The sequence below is a fragment of the Protobothrops mucrosquamatus genome, unplaced genomic scaffold, assembly GCF_001527695.2.
Source record: "Protobothrops mucrosquamatus isolate PMUCROS unplaced genomic scaffold, P.Mucros_1.0 scaffold2116, whole genome shotgun sequence".
In the NCBI taxonomy this organism is placed as follows: Eukaryota; Metazoa; Chordata; class Lepidosauria; order Squamata; family Viperidae; genus Protobothrops; species Protobothrops mucrosquamatus.
In genome coordinates, this window is record NW_015388217.1 from 209181 (window position 1) to 227134 (window position 17954).

The 17954-nt window shown below is 44.1% G+C and overlaps 1 protein-coding gene across 1 annotated transcript in view; it reads right to left on the minus strand.

The window, feature by feature from the left end:
- Window positions 1-597: 597 nt before the first annotated feature.
- The window catches only part of PSD (pleckstrin and Sec7 domain containing), a 73923-nt gene continuing 56566 nt past the window's right edge, over window positions 598-17954 (minus strand). Inside the window, 7 exon segments of the mRNA XM_029285720.1 lie at window positions 598-720; window positions 1802-1999; window positions 3792-3935; window positions 4275-4419; window positions 5562-5719; window positions 8302-8372; window positions 10104-10282. Coding sequence (XP_029141553.1) covers window positions 598-720; window positions 1802-1999; window positions 3792-3935; window positions 4275-4419; window positions 5562-5719; window positions 8302-8372; window positions 10104-10282 — 1018 coding nt within the window.

Genomic DNA, 17954 nt, shown 5'->3' on the forward strand with positions numbered 1-17954 from the left:
AAGGCTCCAGATGACACTTTTGTGTAAATGACAAAGCTACGTTTGTGAACGCAGAAGTGACCACAGTTACAAGTAAACAACCAGTCCTTTTTATTCTGTGAAAAACACCTAATTCCTGGGTTACATTGCTGGAACTTTGACAAGGAATGGGAGATCGTTTCCTAGGAACCAGCAAACTTTGGGGGATTAGTAGGGTGGTTTTTCTTAATGGCCATTTCAGAACAAACGCTTGTGTGCATCTGTACAATTCAGCATGTTAGACAGGCTTCTCTCCAACATCTGAAAGATTGTTGAGAAAAATAGGGTGCTTTCCACTCATTTATATTGGGCTGGTCGGTTATCTGTGTTTGAACCAGGCAACTAAAGCTGTGGATCCTGATTTATGGCACTCAAAATGACACATTCTTTATCCTGTTTCTGTAATACAGAAAGAGTTTGAAGGAGAACTGTAGATGCTTGAGCTGGTTTACTTCAGTAACTGAAGAAGAAACTGTACAATTGTGGTTTTTTTTTTACAGTCCGCATAGAACAGAAGAAATCTGACATATTTAGAGATTCAGTATCGGATCTCTGGAAGTGGTGTTTGTCTCTCAAGTATTACCGTACAATGTTCCCACCATATAAGTAGCCTGTTATTCCACATCTCCAGAATTTCATGTACTCCCCAATGATCAGCTGGGTCCTTTTATCTTCCACTGCATACATAACATTATCATCAAGCTTTTGAGTCATGCCTTAAAGCTTTTTGAGATTGTAAGTTAAGGGACCAGGTTATCTATACAAGTGTTAGGACCATACCACCTACACAACCACGGGTTTGGGAGTTGGGAACGTTCCTGGACATCTGGAATTCCCCACCCCCTTCCATCTCTCTGAATATGCCCCCACCAGGCTCAGGCAATAGAATGGCCAGTTTCTTTGTACTACATAATCAATAGATTTTGTGCTGGTTATTCAAGTTCATAAATTACTGCAGAACCTAATTAGGCGCCTAAGACCAGCAGGCCCGCTATGGTGGTTCTACTGTGGAAGAGGAGAATGGGAGATAGCTGCTATCCCTGATTTTACCTATTAGTGATAGTTTCTTTGAAGCAGATGCAACCTCTGCCCAGTTTTGTAAGAGGCGAACAATGATCAGGATAAGTCATGATCCAGGTTGTGCTGACGAGGAAATAACTGAGCCACTGCGAGGGAGCTGCTGGTGGTGAAAGAATTGGGCTTCCTTGAAGAAGTTGCTCCTGCAGGCTGACAGTACAGCCTTGTATCTGCAAGGGAAAGGAAGAAACCTCTGCCCCCAAAACTCCTGTGTAGAAGTACTATTGAACTTAATGTCTATCTTATGCATGCCAAAATTACTCTTTTTTTTTTTTTTTACTCCAATGTGATTCAGCGTTATTCAGGTACTAAAAACTGTAAAATAGATCACAAAAATTGTAAGAAAAGGAAGGGAAGCAGTCTTCTTTCTTCCACTCTCTTATTCTTGGTTTTGCAAAGAGATAGAAAAAGTTGGCATAGCGAAACGCTGATGTAAGAATGCAGAACTGTTACTTAACTGTGGAGTTTAGTACTTTTCGCCCATAAGCTATAGTCTGATTATACTGGGAAGGCCGTATAATGTAGGACGGCAGTCCTAATGTGTCTTTCCACTGGTGAGGTTGATACAGAATTGGGCCCCATTGATAATGTCTTCCCTTATATGACTCTTGACCATGAGCAATGACAATTTGCAAATTTCTAGGACAGAAATGCCATTTTCTTTGCCAAGAGTGACCATCTATCATCTTTGCTGTTTACTACTTGCTTACTGATTGTTACGTTTTATCTTGGAACCTGTGCCAGCTGTCTCCTGGTTCAGGGAAAGGCTGGACTGGGACTCCTTGTAGCTGTCTTCTGAGCTGCCGACTGTAACAAACAGGGTGGCTTCCAAAGCTGCCAGATCCTCAGAGCCGGTCTTCAACTTGGTGCGCATTAGCGTAGCATAAATGCCATAGCGTAATTTCTGCAGAAAGCAAGAAGTAACAGGTTTGGTGCAGGAGTAACACATAAATAACTAATCTGAATAAGATGCCAGTGTGTGCGTGCACAGTCCCACTCAACGTGAGCATCGCTTCAAGTATTACAGGTGCTTGTGGCCCCACTTGCGTGAGCAATGGGTGTTCATGCGCACACGCGTGCATGCATTTAGCCCTCCCACAAAACCATCCCTTCTTTCCCCCCCTCCCCCTGCTATAGGCCACCAACCTGAAAAGGTTGGGGAACTCTGTTCTAGGAGTAACATAGGCACTGAAAGTAACATGGTGACCTCTGGATGTTTTGGACTACAACTACGATAATGTCTGACCGCTGGCCGTGCCGATTTCAGATTATGGGAACTGAAATGCAAAATATCTGGAGGATACAAATCCACTCGTAAATGTGTTGCTTTAAATCCTAAAATCGTATCTTATTCCCATGAAATCAACAAAAGGAAGTTAATTATTCCATTAACCCACTGATTTTCAACAAGACTAAAATCTGATTTATTAGCCAGAATCCAGCTACTGCGGGATCATGAAAACCAAAGAAAGTGTTTATATGTAGAATGAACAGAATAAACAATTCCCACATGGTTTATTCATAGTGGGCTGGTTATTAAGGATTATTAAGTAAATTTATGCAGGACATGAGCCAAAATGTGGCTACTGTATCTGTAGTTCTCCATCTACTGTTAGACTGCAACTGTCAGAACCCAGTTATTGGGAGGGGGGTGATTTCCTTATTCTATCTTCCTGCGGGTTCTGCCATACTCCTAGGGGGAGGGGGGAAGCTATGTGTGCTACAATGTATCCTCTCCGCTTTCCTCTATCTGCCCGTTCTTTGATCTATTTTCCTCGATGCCAGCCTGGGGTGAGAATGGAATGTGCCTCTGGCCATCTGCCTTATCTCTAACTGTGGAAGAACAGCCGTGAAGACCTAACAGCCTAACAACCTTGGGAATGGCGTCTTATCAACCCCGTTCCCACAGCAGGTTCACACCTGGAGATTGGCTCATTTGAACTGATCAGATGGATGATTGGGGTGGGGTTTGCCAGTTGCTCTTTTAACCTATCGATTCACACGGGAAACCCTCAGATCCTGCCTTCTATGCCTGCTGTCAACTTCTCTAATAAAAGTTCCTTTTGGGATGAAGCTATTCCAGGAGTTCTGCTTTCTTGGGAAGAGGGATTGAGGCAGGTCCTTACAGCAACTCGGTTATCCCCTAACTTTGGCCACAGTAACTGAGACTCATGGGAATTTGGATGGCCTAATGTTATCTTCTAAAACAGCCAAAGGACACCTCCATATGTAGAGCTAGTACTCTAGAATAGCAGTGGGCTGGAGAGCAAACAATAGGAAAAGTATTGCCTTCAAGTTTTGCTTCAAGACTTCCTGCAAGCATTTATGAAGGAATTGTGACCTTCTAAATCAGGGGTGTCAAACTGCCGGTCCGTGGGCCGGATGCGTCATGCCAAAACTGCGCCCACCCCATTGCCGGCAATGGAAAAAAGGCACGACAAGTCACGACACATCACGTGATGTTGTGAGTTTGACACCCCTATTCTAGATCCAAGAGGGCAGCATTCACCAACTGCTTTCTCCAAATACCTTTGGCTTCAGCAAATTACTAATGGTAACCTTAGATCAGTCCTGATAGAAGGGCTACTCAAATGAAAACATTTTCCCTACCATTCTTTTTTGAGAACCTTCTGCTACCATCTCCAACATTGCTTTGCAAGTTCTGTTTGGAAACAGATCTGGCTCTTCCTACTTACTTCAAATATCAGATACTCCTCTTTCTGCTTCAGTTCCTCATACTCCTTGCCTTTCACCTTCTTTTCAGGAAGGGAGGAACGATGCTCCAAAAGTTCTGCTGCCATGGCTTTAAATTTGATTTCATGACTCTTCAGTTGCTCTTCCTATGAAGAATGGAGGACAAAAGTTGCTTGGTCTCTATTGTAGGACCTCCTAGTAGCAAATCAGCCCCAACTGGCATTCACAACTTGTTTTCATTTTTCCCTTTGTGGTAATGTTACCAATTTTATCAGCTCTTTGAATCTAAATTTTTGCACAGATACATGGACACACAACTCCTGCTTGCCAATTTCAGGACAGTTTATTCAGCTCTGGAAGTTTCATTATTTCTCTCAGCCCTTTTTTGCATTAGAAACTTACTATCTTAACCCCATTTAATTTTTCTCTAGTTCTTCTTCCAGAATAATACTAGAATCGCTAAACAATAAAGATGACCCACTTACTTGTGATAGTCTTGTGGAAGAACTGGGCAGTAATGGCCGAGTGAATTTCTTTTGGGATCCAATGGCAGCTGGAAATGGCGGTGCGGAGAACATGGCTGTTACCATATTAATCCGTGTGATCCAGGAATTCATCTGTTCTGTGTTCCTGGAGTACGATGTAAAAGAGGTATCATTCTCTAAATGATATCATGGGCCAAGAAAGCTTGCCAAAATTGTTTCGTTCAAAAAATAACTTGCTCTCATAACTGTACAAAAGACATCCCAAGTCCTCTGCTGAAACCCATAAAACAATCCCAACCTCTTACCATGCACTTTGTAATTCTTGAAGGCTGTATGTTTAAAAATAAAATCTAAAAACCTTTAAAATGATGCTAAGCAAAGGGGAAGAAAGACCAAAATCCACAAAATATCCCAGTGTGTGTAAAAGGTGGCAAAGTAATGTATTTTATGCTAAATGTGCTGCTACTGCACAGAGTTTTTTTGGCTATTGTTGCAGTGATCTAGGGAAAATGGTAATATTCCATACGGCCCTGAGTCTGAATGTGAAGCTTTATATAGTTTTTTTTTCTCTTAAACCTGGAATTTTAAGGAATATTGAAGAGATGCAGTGCTTCTTTAAAATCTTTCTTTGTTTGGAACAGTCAGAAAGGGAAGGAACAATACGTAAGGCTGCATTCAATGATAGACAAAGCTTAGCTCTATTTGTTTTTTGTCTGATATTACCTATTGCAGTGATAGCAAACCTTTTAGAGACCGAGTGCCCAAAACCTGCCCCCCACCCCCGTCCCTGCCCCACTCTGCCCACTGGGCCACCCACCACCTACACGGCCTGCCACACATCACCCAAGCGGCCCAGCAGCGCCATGGCCATGCCCTCCGCCCGTGCCCCACAGCATCATCTGCGTGTGATGGGGCATAAGGGCAGAGTCTTGTCCCCGTTGCCCGGCTACCATGTGCTTGGCTGCGCTGCTTTGCGTGGGCTGTGCCCGGGGGCGACTCTCCTCTGGGGGGACTGCTGGTGAGGAGGGGGTCATGGGAGGAGGCGGGGCTGGGGTGACGGCACGTGTGCCCACAGAGAGGACTCTGAGTGCCGCCTCTACATAGGTTCGCCACCACTGACTATTGTGTGCTGCCTAAGCAAACAATAGATCCTTCTAATAATACAATAAGTAAAATTTCCAATTTTACTTCTAGAACTTTCCTTCCAATAAATAAAATTGATCTGATAAATCAATCCCCTTCCCCCATTAGAAGCATCTAATTTACATTCTGTGCTCTCCTGCTTACTGGGCTTGGAAGAGGAAGACTCTCCAGTCAGCTGTCCTGAGATAGAAAACGTTGGGTCTCTTGTTGTAATCCGATGCTTGGGTGGCCAGTGAATGATGGATACTGATGGCGTTTTTTAGATCTTCCTCAGCCAGGGCGTGGCCAGGTTTATATTCCTCCTGAAATGCAGTAAAGGACAGATATCTGTTATGTTACTTTCCTTTATTGGACCTGTTGTTGCTTTCGGTTATTTTCTACGAACTCCAGCAAGCCCTTCCACTGGCAAAATGTCAGCAATTCTCCACTCTTAAACTTCAGAAGTTAAAGAAAAAATTGTACAAACCAAGCATATCATTTTAACATGCTGTATATATCCTTTCCAAAAGGAAAAAAAAAAAGACATGCAGAAGAGGCCGTCATCCTGCAGTGGACAGGCAATGGCTAAAAATGATGATATAACCTCATCCTGTCATTTCAAAGGCGTGCAAGTTTTTCTTCCTGATTTATCTTTTAAAATAAGATATACTTCTTCACAAATTCTAAAAAATTGCAGTTCTATAAGGTCAAGCACTTAGTATACCTCACTATTGTTTATCCTTATTTTCCCTGCCATGGCACTGACGTAGGCAATTATATTGTTAATCCTCACTTACTGACCACTTATTCAGCAACAGTTTGAAGTTACGACGGCACTGATCAAGGAGAGTTACAATTAGTCCTTGAAGTTGTGGCCATTGCAAGGTCCCACGATCACAAGCTCATGATTAGGGCACTTGGCAACTAGTGCATATTTACAACAGTCATAGCATCTTGCAGTCACATCATCTTCATTTGCAAGCAAAGTCAATGGGGAAGATGGGAGCAAGTTGTAGTCATGTGACACTGCAGTTCACAGTCCACAGTGATTTGCTTAATAACCCACAGTCAGAATTGATATAAATCAGTTACATTGCATGCAACGCTGCATAGCAATTGAGGTCAGTAAGTGAGGACTATTTGAATTGTAGCATAGTCCTACAGTCAACTGCAAGACTCTCTCATGCCTTTTTAAAGACAGCTGAAAAGGAGTATGGGTGATAATTGTTTAATTCGCAAAATGTCTCCAGAATGAAGAGTTGTTGCCCTACGCAGCTGCTTTCTAGGTCAGACACCAGCGCTCAAATACTCAAATTTTTTAAAGCAGATATTTTGTATAAAGTGGCCCTGCAAATTGAAAGGGAAAAATTTGAAAAGAGATCAGAGACAGGGAAAAAAAACAAGGTATGTCAGTGCGTAAAATGAAAACTGGTTATTGCTCTTATAGCAGTGGTTCTCAACCTTTTTAATGCCGCGACCCCAACCGGTCGTAAGTCGAGGACTAAACCGGTCGTAAGTCGAGGACTTTCCCTGCCCGGGAGCGCCGCGCATGCGTGGTTCCTCCCCCTGCGCTGGCCGAGGCGTAGCTGGCAAGCGGCAGAGACGGAGCAGGCCGACCACCAGCTGGCCCAGCCCAAGGGAGGTAAGGCACCCGCCGGAAAAGGGGGAAAAAATGGCGGACAAAAAAAATGGCGGACAACCTTGCTTGGCGACCCCCATGAAATGGTCGATCGACCCCAAATGGGGTCCCGACCCACAGGTTGAGAACCACTGTCTTATAGGAAAGATTTTTTTAAATGTTATTTTGCAGTTGTGGAAGAAGATGACTCCTCTCTATCCAAGAAACTGACTGTCCTAATCAGTACATGAAAGAGCATAAACTCTGGCAGAAAAAAATTGTAAAATGACAATTTCTATATGCATTTGCGACTTTGAGCCACATTACTGTTGGCGACATAATTTAGGTATCTAAAATCATGCATGGCATGGAGAAAGTTAAGTTTTTATCTACATCTTAAGAATAGTATCCAGAGTCTAATGATTTGAAATGGTTAGAAAGAGATTCAGAAGAGGCAAAATAACCACTTCTTCCCACAGACCATAATTAACCTGTGGAAATCATTACTACAAGAAATGGCAATAGCCAGCAATTTGGATAATTTTAAAATTAGCGGAGGACAGCTATATCAAGGGCAATTAGTTTTGAGTTTATGTATTATCACAGACTGATTCAGTAGACCCATTTTTAATTCGAGGGTTGATATTAAAGAAGCAGGAAATATGCTTCAGGAGTTCTAAAAATCAAAATGCCATATTCCATAGATGAAGACAGATTAAGGTCCTGGAGTGCACAGTTCGCTGCTCATATTTTCGAAATCCTAGGGCTTTTGAACGTTGATAATTCAGCCATGTGTAATCAAATTATTGAAGAATGAACAAAAGAAAGAATACAGGGAGGGAATGTATGCCAACATTTTATTAGGGCAGGGGTAGGCAACCTTGGCTCTTTTATGACTCGTGGACTTCAACTCCCAGAATTCCTGAGCCAGCCATGGCTCAGCTTGGAAACCTCTCCCTTTCCCCTCAGCATGGCTGGCTCAGGAATTCTGGGAGTTGAAGTCCACAAGTCATAAAAGAGCCAAGGTGGCCTACCCCTATATTAGAGGCTTATTTCAGAGAACGCCAGTGGATTTCTTTACAGTATGATCTGAATGGCGTTTTAATATCTTTATAATTTTTCCAGAGCAGAAATATTGCAACGTAGGACTATTTTAAGAAAGTTGGGTGTATCCTTTTCACATAATATAATTGGGCATATACAACTAAGGAGATTCCATTCTTTATGACATGGAGGTTTGTGTGTGCTTGTGAGAGACAGAGAGACAGAACGAGCAAGAAGCAATACCTTCTGTAGATACAAAATCATTCCCTTTAGTATCCCATGGAAAGTCTTCCATCCCCGTTTTCCTCTTGGAGCTGTCAAGGAAAAGAGAAAGTTGGTAAAATTTTACTTTGGCAAATAGGACAGGGGGCGGGGCCGACACGGCAGGGGCTGGTTCCTCGCTGTTTCTAGACGGCCTTGTGGAGCTAAGACTGAATGCGTTTCAGCATAGATGGCCACCACAAAATTGTACATTTTGGCCAGGGCCAAGGCAGCGGGGACCATTCCCTCACTGTTCCCAGGATGCTTCGCGGGCCACATGAAACCACTTCGTGGGCCGCATCCGGCTCCCGGGCCTTGTGTTTGACATGTCTGCTTTAGAAGATGAGCTAGCAGTGCCTTCTTCCTTATCGCAGTGCCCCTGCAGAAATGCAAGGTAAAGCTGTAGACTGGAAATGCAGACGTCAATCATATTTGTGGAAACAGAATGCCACAAAATGTCAGAAAAGCCATATTTCCAAGTACCAGGCAGAGAGACGTGGCTAAAATCCAGAAGAGATTTTAAATCAGGGAATGGGTCTCATAAACGTATTTCTCTCTCCCTCTCTCTTTTTCCTTTATGGTTTTCTTTGTCTCCTTCTCCCTCTTCTCTTTCCCCTTTCTGTGGATGCTGTCCGCATTTTCATCTTACATAGAATCCTGTTCATTGAGAAAGGGCTGCTATTCTTTTTATGCATCCCAATTTGCAATTAAAGAAAAAGGAGGTCAGTGGATGCCAGGAGGCCCTAGGCCAGTGATGGCGAACCTTTTAGAGACCGAGTGCCCAAAAACTGGCCCCACCCCCGCTCCACCCCCTGCCCTGCCCCCACCCCATCTGCCCGCAGGGCCACTCACCGCCTCCAGGGCCCGCTGCAGATCGCCCGGGCAGCCCAGCAGCGCCATGGCGGCCACACCTTCTGCCCACATCCCGCAGCATCAACTGTGCAGGATGGGGCGTAAGGGCAGAGTATTGTGTACGCTGCCTGGCTGCCATGTCCTTGGCTGTGCTGCTCCGTGTGGGCCACGCTCAGGGGCGACTCTCCTCCAGGGGGGCTGGTGAGGGGGTTGTGGGGGGAGGCAAGGCTGGGGCAACGGCACGTGTGCCCACAGAGAAGGCTCCGAGTGCTGACTCTGGCACGCGTGCCATAGGTTCGCCACCACTGCCCTAGACCCCCAATGACCATGGGGGCGAAAAAGGAAGAAGTAAAAGAAATCCTGTCTTAAAGCAACTACAGGCTTAAAAGTTGACCCTTGTAAAATAAGCCTCTCCTTCCTTACATCCCAAGTTGTAATAACATGATAATGACATGATAGCAGTGTTCCAATATCTCAGGGGCTGCCACAAAGAAGAGGGAGTCAAGCTATTTTCCAAAGCGCCTGAAGGCAGGACAAGAAGCAACGGGTGGAAACTAATCAAGGAGAGAAGCAACCTACTGTAGAACTAAGGAGAAACTTCCTGACAGTGAGAACAATTAACCAGTGGAACAACCTGCCTCCAGAAGCGGTGAATGCTCCAACACTGGAAGTTTTTAAGAAGAGACTGGACAGCCATTTGTCCGAAATGATGTAGGGTTTCCTGCCTGAGCAGGGGGTTGGACTAGATGACCTCCAAGGTCCCTTCCAACTTTACTACTACTACTACTACTACTACTACTACTACTACAATTCAGCATGGCAAAGGGGAATGATCCTTCGTGGAGCCTCATAGAGCGCCCTCCCATGCCGTCCTGCTTCTCTCACTCACACTCTACTCAACTCACACTCACGCCACAACTCTTAACACGTACTCTTTTTGCAATCTGGCTCAGCATGGCTTTTGCGCACCAGGAGACCGTGCTTGTACATAGCAATGCTGGCATCCTGTGAGAAGTCCAGGAAGGGGTTGCTGCTGCTGCTGATGCGTTTGATGGACTTTGAGTTGGGGTCTGCCAATTCCGAAAGGGATTTTCGCAACTCTTCTTCATCTCTAGAGGGGCAAAGAAACACCAGAGATTCATCTCTTCCAGTTATTTGCCATATCTCCCCATTCATCAATATTCAGCCAAGACTTTGACATACTTGAGATTGAGAAGCACATGCCTAAAAACCTGTTCAGTGCAGTGTCTTTTAAGGGACAGTGTTTTAAGGATTCCAAAGGCCCAGATTATCTCTGATTTTCTCAATAATGTGGGAGATTATTATTATATAGGAAAAATGCCACGAACAAAACAGGCAATTGATTTATTCAGTACAGAAAATAGAATAGGTGCCTGAGAACACTGCAGTCTCGTCTGACTTCATTCTACAGAGATTATGCACAGATACTTATTTTTAAACAGCAAGAGGAACAATATTTCCCCTTATAGTACTTTTGTAGTACTAGGTATCATTCAGGCATCATAGCAATGATCATTGTTTAATGTAACAGAAAGGAAGGAAAGACCCATACTTTCTATATTGGCCAGCTTTATTTTAAAAGGATCTTATTAGTACATTTTAAATTGACAGTTGAGCTAATAAGNAGCAAATTACTAATGGTAACCTTAGATCAGTCCTGATAGAAGGGCTACTCAAATGAAAACATTTTCCCTACCATTCTTTTTTGAGAACCTTCTGCTACCATCTCCAACATTGCTTTGCAAGTTCTGTTTGGAAACAGATCTGGCTCTTCCTACTTACTTCAAATATCAGATACTCCTCTTTCTGCTTCAGTTCCTCATATTCCTTGCCTTTCACCTTCTTTTCAGGAAGGGAGGAACGATGCTCCAAAAGTTCTGCTGCCATGGCTTTAAATTTGATTTCATGACTCTTCAGTTGCTCTTCCTGTGAAGAATGGAGGAAAAAAGTTGCTTGGTCTCTATTGTAGGACCTCCTAGTAGCAAATCAGCCCCAACTGGCATTCACAACTTGTTTTCATTTTTCCCTTTGTGGTAATGTTACCAATTTTATCAGTTCTTTGAATCTAAATTTTTGCACAGATACATGGACACACAACTCCTGCTTGCCAATTTCAGGACAGTTTATTCAGCTCTGGAAGTTTCATTATTTCTCTCAGCCCTTTTTTGCATTAGAAACTTATTGTCTTAACCGCATTTAATTTTTCTCTAGTTCTTCTTCCAGAATAATACTAGAATCGCTAACAATAAAGATGACCCACTTACTTGTGATAGTCTTGTGGAAGAACTGGGCAGTAATGGCCGAGTGAATTTCTTTTGGGATCCAATGGCAGCTGGAAATGGTGGTGCGGAGAACATGGCTGTTACCATATTAATCCGTGTGATCCAGGAATTCATCTGTTCTGTGTTCCTGGAGTACGATGTAAAAGAGGTATCATTCTCTAAATGATATCATGGGCCAAGAAAGCTTGCCAAAATTGTTTCGTTCAAAAAATAACTTGCTCTCATAACTGTACACAAAAGACATCCCAAGTCCTCTGCTGAAACCCATAAAACAATCCCAACCTCTTACCATGCACTTTGTAATTCTTGAAGGCTGTATGTTTAAAAAATAAAATCTAAAAACCTTTAAAATGATGCTAAACAAAGGGGAAGAAAAACCCAAATCCACAAAATATCCCAGCGTGTGTAAAAGGTGGCAAAGTAATGTATTTTATGCTAAATGTGCTGCTACTGCACAGAGTTTTTTTGGCTATTGTTGCAGTGATCTAGGGAAAATGGTAATATTCCATACGGCCCTGAGTCTGAATGTGAAGCTTTATATAGTTTTTTTTTCTCTTAAACCTGGAATTTTAAGGAATATTGAAGAGATGCAGTGCTTCTTTAAAATCTTTCTTTGTTTGGAACAGTCAGAAAGGGAAGGAACAATACGGAAGGCTGCATTCAATGATAGACAAAGCTTAGCTCTTTTTTTGTTTTTGTCTGATATTACCTATTGCAGTGATGGCGAACCTTTTAGAGACCGAGTGCCCAAAACCTGCCCCCTACCCCCGTCCCTGCTCCACTCTGCCCGCTGGGCCACCCACCACCTACATGGCCTGCCACAGATCACCCAAGCGGCCCAGCAGCGCCATGGCCACGCCCTTCGCCCGTGCCCCACAGCATCATCTGCGTGTGACGGGGCGCAAGGGCAGAGTCTTGTCCCCGTTGCCCGGCTACCATGTGCTTGGCTGCGCTGCTTTGCATGGGCCGTGCCCGGGGGCGACTCTCCTCTGGGGGGGACGGTGAGGAGGGGGTCATGGGAGGAGGCGGGGCTGGGGTGACGGCACGTGTGCCCACAGAGAGGGCTCTGAGTGCCGCCTCTGCATAGGTTCGCCACCACTGACCTATTGTGTGCTGCCTAAGCAAACAGTAGATCCTTCTAATAATACAATAAGTAAAATTTCCAATGTTACTTCTAGAACTTTCCTTCCAATAAATAAAATTGATCTGATAAATCAATCCCCTTCCCCCATTAGAAGCATCTAATTTACATTCTGTGCTCTCCTGCTTACTGGGCTTGGAAGAGGAAGACTCTCCAGTCAGCTGTCCTGAGATAGAAAACGTTGGGTCTCTTGTTGTAATCCGATGCTTGGGTGGCCAGTGAATGATGGATACTGATGGCGTTTTTTAGATCTTCCTCAGCCAGGGCGTGGCCAGGTTTATATTCCTCCTGAAATGCAGTAAAGGACAGATATCTGTTATGTTACTTTCCTTTATTGGACCTGTTGTTGCTTTCGGTTATTTTCTACGAACTCCAGCAAGCCCTTCCACTGGCAAAATGTCAGCAATTCTCCACTCTTAAAGCTTCAGAAGTTAAAGAAGAAATTGTACAAACCAAGCTTATCATTTTAACATGCTGTATATATCCTTTCCAAAAGGAAAAAAAAAAAGACATGCAGAAGAGGCCTTCATCCTGCAGTGGATAGGCAATGGCTAAAAATGATGATATAACCTCATCCTGTCATTTCAAAGGCGTGCAAGTTTTTCTTCCTGATTTATCTTTTAAAATAAGATATACTTCTTCACAAATTCTAAAAAATTGCAGTTCTATAAGGTCAAGCACTTAGTATACCTCACTATTGTTTATCCTTATTTTCCCTGCCATGGCACTGACGTAGGCAATTATACTGTTAATCCTCACTTACTGACCACGTATTCAGCAACAGTTTGAAGTTACGACGGCACTGATCAAGGAGAGTTACAATTAGTCCTTGAAGTTGTGGCCATTGCAAGGTCCCACGATCACAAGCTCATGATTAGGGCACTTGGCAACTAGTGCATATTTATAATAGTCATAGCATCTTGCAGTCACATAATCTTCATTTGCAAGCAAAGTCAATGGGGAAGATGGGAGCAAGTTGTAGTCATGTGACACTGCAGTTCACAGTCCACAGTGATTTGCTTAATAACCCAGTCAGAATTGATATAAATCAGTTACATTGCATGCAACGCTGCATAGCAATTGAGGTCAGTAAGTGAGGACTATTTGAATTGTAGCATAGTCCTACAGTCAACTGCAAGACTCTCTCATGCCTTTTTTAAAGACAGCTGAAAAGGAGTATGGGTGACAATTGTTTAATTCGCAAAATGTCTCCAGAATGAAGAGTTGTTGCCCTACACAGCTGCTTTCTAGGTCAGACACCAGCGCTCAAATACTCAAATTTTTTAAAGCAGATATTTTGTATAAAGTGGTCCTGCAAATCGAAAGGAAAAATTTGAAAAGAGATCAGAGAGAGGGAAAAAAAACAAGGTATGTCAGTGCGTAAAATGAAAACTGGTTATTGCTCTTAAAGCAGTGGTTCTCAACCTTTTTAATGCCGCGACCCTAACCGGTCGTAAGTCGAGGACTAAACCGGTCGTAAGTCGAGGACTTTCCCTGCCCGGGAGCGCCGCGCATGCGTGGTTCCTCCCCCTGCGCTGGCCGAGGCGTAGCTGGCAAGCGGCAGAGACGGAGCAGGCCGACCACCAGCTGGCCCAGCCCAAGGGAGGTAAGGCACCCGCCGGAAAAGGGGGGAAAAATGGCGGACAAAAAAAATGGCGGACAGCCTTGCTTGGCGACCCCCATGAAATGGTCGATCGACCCCAAATGGGGTCCCGACCCACAGGTTGAGAACCACTGTCTTATAGGAAAGATTTTTTTAAATGTTATTTTGCAGTTGGGGAAGAAGATGACTCCTCTCTATCCAAGAAACTGACTGTCCTAATCAGTACATGAAAGAGCATAAACTCTGGCAGAAAAAAATTGTAAAATGACAATTTCTATATGCGTTTGCGACTTTGAGCCACATTACTGTTGGCGACATAATTTAGGTATCTAAAATCATGCATGGCATGGAGAAAGTTAAGTTTTTATCTACATCTTAAGAATAGTATCCAGAGTCTAATGATTTGAAATGGTTAGAAAGAGATTCAGAAGAGGCAAAATAACCACTTCTTCCCACAGACCGTAATTAACCTGTGGAAATCATTACTACAAGAAATGGCAATAGCCAGCAATTTGGATAATTTTAAAATTAGCGGAGGACAGCTATATCAAGGGCCATTAGTTTTGAGTTTAAGTATTATCACAGACTGATTCAGTAGACCCATTTTTAATTCGAGGGTTGATATTAAAGAAGCAGGAAATATGCTTCAGGAGTTCTAAAAATCAAAATGCCATATTCCATAGATGAAGACAGATTAAGGTCCTGGAGTGCACAGTTCGCTGCTCGTATTTTCGAAATCCTAGGGCTTTTGAACGTTGATAATTCAGCCATGTGTAATCAAATTATTGAAGAATGAACAAAAGAAAGAATACAGTGAGGGAATGTATGCCAACATTTTATTAGGGCAGGGGTAGGCAACCTTGGCTCTTTTATGACTCGTGGACTTCAACTCCCAGAATTCCTGAGCCAGCCATGGCTCAGCTTGGAAACCTCTCCCTTTCCCCTCAGCATGGCTGGCTCAGGAATTCTGGGAGTTGAAGTCCACAAGTCATAAAAGAGCCAAGGTGGCCTACCCCTATATTAGAGGCTTATTTCAGAGAACGCCAGTGGTTTTCTTTACAGTATGATCTGAATGGCGTTTTAATATCTTTATAATTTTTCCAGAGCAGAAATATTGCAACGTAGGACTATTTTAAGAAAGTTGGGTGTATCCTTTTCACATAATATAATTGGGCATATACAACTAAGGAGATTCCATTCTTTATGACATGGAGGTTTGTGTGTGCTTGTGAGAGACAGAGAGACAGAACGAGCAAGAAGCAATACCTTCTGTAGATACAAAATCATTCCCTTTAGTATCCCATGGAAAGTCTTCCATCCCCGTTTTCCTCTTGGAGCTGTCAAGGAAAAGAGAAAGTTGGTAAAATTTTACTTTGGCAAATAGGACAGGGGGCGGGGCCGACACGGCAGAGGCTGGTTCCTCGCTGTTTCTAGACGGCCTTGTGGAGCTAAGACTGAATGCGTTTCAGCATAGATGGCCACCACAAAATTGTACATTTTGGCCAGGGCCAAGGCAGCGGGGACCGTTCCCTCACTGTTCCCAGGATGCTTCACGGGCCACATGAAACCACTTCGTGGGCCGCATCCTGCTCCCGGGCCTTGTGTTTGACATGTCTGCTTTAGAAGATGAGCTAGCAGTGCCTTCTTCCTTATCGCAGTGCCCCTGCAGAAATGCAAGGTAAAGCTGTAGACTGGAAATGCAGATATCAATCACATTTGTGGAAACAGAATGCCACAAAATGTCAGAAAAGCCATATTTCCAAGTACCAGGGAGAGACGTGGCTAAAATCCAGAAGAGATTTTAAATCAGGGAATGGGTCTCATAAACGTATTTCTCTCTCCCTCCCCCTCTCTCTTTTTCCTTTATCTCCTTCTCCCCCCTTCTCTTTCCCCTTTCTGGTGGATGCTGTTCGCATTTTCATCTTACATAGAATCCTGTTCATTGAGAAAGGGCTGCTATTCTTTTTATGCATCCCAATTTGCAATTAAAGAAAAAGGAGGTCAGTGGATGCCAGGAGGCCCTAGGCCAGTGATGGCGAACCTTTTAGAGACCGAGTGCCCAAAAACTGGCCCCACCCCCGCCCCAACCCCGTCTGCCCGCAGGGCCACTCACCGCCTCCAGGGCCCGCTGCAGATCGCCCAGGCAGCCCAGCAGCGCCATGGCAGCCACGCCCTCTGCCCGCGTCCCGCAGCATCAACTGTGCGGGATGGGGTGTAAGGGCAGAGTCTTGTCTACACTGCCTGGCTGCCATGTCTGCGCTGCTCCGTGTGGGCCACGCTCAGGGGCGACTCTCCTCCAGGGGGGCTGGTGATGGGGTCGCGGGGGGAGGCGAGGCCGGGGCAACGGCACGTGTGCCCACAGAGAGGGCTCTGAGTGCTGACTCTGGCACGCGTGCCATAGGTTTGCCACCACTGCCCTAGGCCCCCAATGACCATGGGGGTGAAAAAGGGAAGAAGTAAAAGAAATCCTGCCTTAAAGCAACTACAGGCTTAAAAGTTGACTCTTGTAAAACAAGCCTCTCCTTCCTTACATCCCATGTTGTAATAACATGATAATGACATGATAGCAGTGTTCCAATATCTCAGGGGCTGCCACAAAGAAGAGGGAGTCAAGCTATTTTCCAAAGCGCCTGAAGGCAGGACAAGAAGCAACGGGTGGAAACTAATCAAGGAGAAAAGCAACCTAGAACTAAGGAGAAACTTCCCGACAGTGAGAACAATTAACCAGTGGAACAACCTGCCTCCAGAAGCGGTGAATGCTCCAACACTGGGAGTTTTTAAGAAGAGACTGGACAGCCATTTGTCCGAAATGGTATAGGGTTTCCTGCCTGAGCAGGGGGTTGGACTAGATGACCTCCAAGATACCTTCCAACTTTACTACTACTACTACTACTGCTGCTACTACTACTATTATAATTCAGCATGGCAAAGGGGAATGATTCTTCGTGGAGCCTCATAGAGCGCCCTCCCATGCCCTCCTGCTTCTCTCTCTCACTCACACTCTACTCAACTCACACTCACGCCACAACTCTTAACACGTACTCTTTTTGCAATCTGGCTCAGCATGGCTTTTGCGCACCAGGAGACCGTGCTTGTACATAGCAATGCTGGCATCCTGTGAGAAGTCCAGGAAGGGGTTGCTGCTGCTGCTGATGCGTTTGATGGACTTTGAGTTGGGGTCTGCCAATTCCGAAAGGGATTTTTGCAACTCTTCTTCATCTCTAGAGGGGCAAAGAAACACCAGAGATTCATCTCTTCCAGTTATTTGACATATCTCCCCATTCATCAATATTCAGCCAAGACTTTGACATACTTGAGATTGAGAGTGCAGTGCAGTGTCTTTTAAGGGACAGTGTTTTAAGGATTCCAAAGGCCCAGATTATCTCTGATTTTCTCAGTAATGTGGGAGATTGTTATTATATAGGAAAAATGCCACGAACAAAACAGGCAATTGATTTATTCAGTACAGAAAATAGAATAGGTACCTGAGAACACTGCAGTCTCGTCTGACTTCATTCTACAGAGATTATGCACAGGTACTTATTTTTAAACAGCAAGAGGAACAATATTTCCCCTTATAGTACTTTTGTAGTACTAGGTATCATTCAGGCATCATAGCAATGATCATTGTTTAATGTAACAGAAAGGAAGGAAAGACCCATACTTTCTATATTGGCCAGCTTTATTTTAAAAGGATCTTATTAGTACATTTTAAATTGACAGTTGAGCTAATAAG